At 52.2% G+C, this 3,692-nt stretch overlaps 1 protein-coding gene across 1 annotated transcript; it reads left to right on the forward strand.

Moving 5' to 3' along the window:
* The first annotated feature begins 478 nt into the window (after positions 1-478).
* LOC119398583 (uncharacterized) lies at positions 479-1,496 on the forward strand. The gene is made up of 3 exons (XM_037665418.1): positions 479-488; positions 679-926; positions 1,230-1,496. The coding sequence occupies exons 1-3, from the start codon at positions 479-481 to the stop codon at positions 1,494-1,496; spliced, it is 525 nt and encodes a 174-aa protein (XP_037521346.1).
* Positions 1,497-3,692: the final 2,196 nt, after the last annotated feature.

Here is a 3,692-nt window from a genome sequence, read left to right on the forward strand (position 1 = left end):
GTTTACGGTAATCACGGACCCATGGTTCCCCACTAGGCTGGGCACGTCGGTTGCGCGAGACAAAACGCCTGACTTGGCATGTGTGAGAAACGTAGGTGACGTCACGTGGGCCAATAAACAGGCGAACCTGGGCAGTGGCCACTTTATAGCAGCTGTAACTTGAGAGGTCGACGCCAAACCGACAACAGTATTTCGAGTCACGGACTGGTACCAGTTTAGGACCATTAGGAAGGAGCGCACTGACACAGATTGCTCGTTCAGCGAGGTTATCGCCTCACTCAAGGAGGATGTAGAGAGGGCTACTAGGGTAGTACAAACGGAAGCCCAAGAATGGACCCGCACCTATCGCACCTGTTGGAGGCCAAATCCTCGATTCTGACGAGGTGGAAAACACAACGCTAAACCGCAGGCTAAGAAAAAAGGTTGCGCAGCTTAATAGAGAGATAGAGAGATATTGCGTGGAGCCCAATAGACTACAATGGGACGAGGTATGCGCGGCAGTAGACGGATATATGCGCACAGGAGGGAAGTGGAAGCTCTTAAAGCACCTCCTGGGTGACGCGCGGACTAAGGGGAATCAAAGGCAAACACTCAGTAAAGTCATCCATAGGCACAAGCAGGAGGGAGGTACTGAACAATCTTTTTTTAATGCGGTCGCGGATAAATACCTCCTCATAGGGCCGACGCAGGACGAGGTTTATCCGCAGATCGAGTGTGCGACGGTGGAGGAGCTGGACGCGCCCTTCACCGAATCGGAGATAAGGGTGGTGCAGCACAATTTAAACAGCAGATCGGCTTCGGGGCCGGATAAGCTTTCCAACAGACTATTACGGAACTTGGACGATAAGGCAGTGGAACTACTAACTGAGGAGATCAACAGAGTATGGGAGGAAGGAGAGGTGCCCGACGAATGGAAAGCGGCCTCGGTAATACTCATTCCAAAACCTGGAAAACCCTTTGATTTGGACAACATGAGACCGATATCGCTAACTTTGTGTATAGGCAAGGTAGCAGAACACGCGATTTTGAACAGGGTTTCCAGGTATATAGAGCGTAGAGGCCTCTTTTTACATAATATGATGGGTTTCCTGCACGGGCTATCTACGCAAGATGTTATGCTAATGCTGAATAAGCAAATCTTTGATAGCGGCACTCAGGACGTGAGGGGGATTCTAGCCCTTGATCACACTAAGGCGTATGACACAGTGTTCCATCGATACATACTGCAGGCCACGGCGGGCATGGGCCTGGGAGTCAAATTCCAGGCCTTTGTCACGTCGTTTCTCATGAACAGAACTGTTACTATTCAAGCGGAGCATATTCGGTCGAGGGAATACAAATTGGGACCTCGGGGTGCCCCCCAGGGTTCAGTTATCTCACCGCTGCTCTTCAACATAGTCATCAAGATTCTTGCAGACAGGCTGGGTGGCCTGCGGGGCATAGGACACGCACTTTACGCGAATGACATTACGATTTGGTGCCCGGGGGTTCCCTAGCGAAAATCGAGCAAGCTTTACAAGCGCCCTTGGACGAGACGGAGAACTACCTCGCGGACACGGGTCTGAATCTGCCTCCGATTAAGTCGGAGCTGTTACTTCACAGACCGGCAAGGCAAAGAGTTGGAGGTCTCACACCTCTAAACCAGCTCCCCGTGACATTATAGGCGGGCGGACAAAAATTCCTAGAGTCTACTCAGTCTAAATCCTGGGCCTGCTCATAGACGCGAGGGGCTGTAATGCCAAAACAATTACCCATGTTACAGCCAAGACAGAGAATGTGCTAAGGTTAATCGCTAGGGTGTCCAATCGAAAGAAGGGGTTAAGTGAGGACAACCTCCTTAGGATGTACCACGCGTTTCTCATGAGCCATATTAACTATGGGGCGTCGGCTCTAATATGGACTGAAACAGAGAAAAGGAGGGGAAATACTGTAGGAGGGTAGCGAATTGGTCGAGTTGGAAAATGCTCAATATGGTTAGCGCAGACGCAACACAGAAAAAAGAAGAAAAAAACGATGACACAAGCGCTAACAACTTGTGTCGTCGTTTTTTTCTTCTTTGCGTCTGTGTTGTGTTTGCGCTAGCCATCATGATAAGTTAAATACGCTCATGCGCAAGAGCACCAAGAAAGTCCTAGGCTTGCCGATTTTCACGAGCTCCGACAGGCTAGATCATCTCGGGATGCACAATAACGTAAACGAGATAATAGAGACGCAGGTCACTGCCCAGGTGGTTAGGCTATCGTCGACAAAGGCTAGCAGGAGAATCCTCGACAAGGTTGGCATGGCTTCTAGGATCACGGAGGAACGGCGGACAACACTGAGTCGGGAAACGAGGGCGACCTACATGGTGGGGCCCTTCCCGGGAAACGTACATCCGCAGTATAATGAGGTTAGACGTAAGCCCGTGCACGAGACTTCTTGAGGAGAGTTAAAGATGACATGGACTCCGCCGTCTTTGTCGATGCAGCGCAGTACGGGAACAGGAGAATGTTCGCGTTGTCGCTTATACACCGGCGGGGGGAGCTTCGCTCCTCCGCCTCGCTAAGGGCGGCCACCCCGGGTATAGCGGAGCAAATCGCGGTAGCGCTGGCCTTGTCTGACCCAGAGCGTTCCTACACTTACATCGACTCGAGGGAGGCAATCAGAGCTTTCGATTCGGGCAACCTCGCCTGAGAGGCGGCCTCAATTCTAGAGAACAGGGCTTGTCCCGGCTCTCATTTTATCACTTGGTTCCCCGCACACATGGGGAAGAACGTTCTCGCGGGCTTCCCAAACCTCAACGAGCTGGCCCACGATCGCGCGCGAGCACTCACTCGCCGCGACGGTCTGGAGTCTCCGGAGGGGCAAGGGACTCAGCAGAATGATCCACTTCTGACATTTAATGAAGTCACTAAGCATTACGTACTTGGCAGAAAGTCTATCCTCTTCCTCACCCGAAGCTCAGCAGAGCTCAGTCAGCTACTCTGAGAATGTTGCAGACGGGGTCTTTCTCATCGCGGGGCATCCTCAGTAAGATGTACTCGGACGTTGACCCTGGTTGCCCCGACTGCAGTGAAACCTTTTGATCTATGGCTCAAATGATCTGGCGATGTCCCGCGTTGCCTATAACCCTTATCCCCAGCGAAGCCGAATGGGAAGAGGCCATCAAAAGCACGGCACTCCCGAAAGCAAGCCCAGGCTATCTAGAGGGCCCAGGAAAGGGTGGAGCGTCACGGCGTTCTGTCCCTCTACGTGGGCGCGGCCAGCGTTTACAACGGCCTCCCTTTAGGGGGTCCTGTCAGTCACCCCTCAGGATCCAATAGAGTTGGTTGTCTGTCTGTCTGTCTTAGGCGCGTACGTCATGAAATATGTTTCATGAATTACGCATTCAGCGCCCCGTGGTATTCGGGAATGCGCCACAGTAATTCTGTCGTTATCAAACGAGTCTGGCAATCCCAACAGCGTGAATGAGCCCGTGTCACCGGACGTGTGGTATCGGTGTCGGTGGTGTTGTCGATGGATACAAAATGCCGATGGAAGTGAATAAAGAGCACCTCTCGATCCGTAGGCGTACCAAGGTCTACTGCATGACAGTCAAGCCTTCTTCCCCAGAGCCAAGCCAGCACTCCAAACAGCTCCGGAAAAAGAATATGTAGTACAAGCGGCATGCAGGGACAGCGCTAGCCTTGGTTCCAGTGTGCGCTGTCAGCTTT

Source organism: Rhipicephalus sanguineus, chromosome 7, assembly GCF_013339695.2.
Source record: "Rhipicephalus sanguineus isolate Rsan-2018 chromosome 7, BIME_Rsan_1.4, whole genome shotgun sequence".
NCBI lineage: Eukaryota > Metazoa > Arthropoda > Arachnida > Ixodida > Ixodidae > Rhipicephalus > Rhipicephalus sanguineus.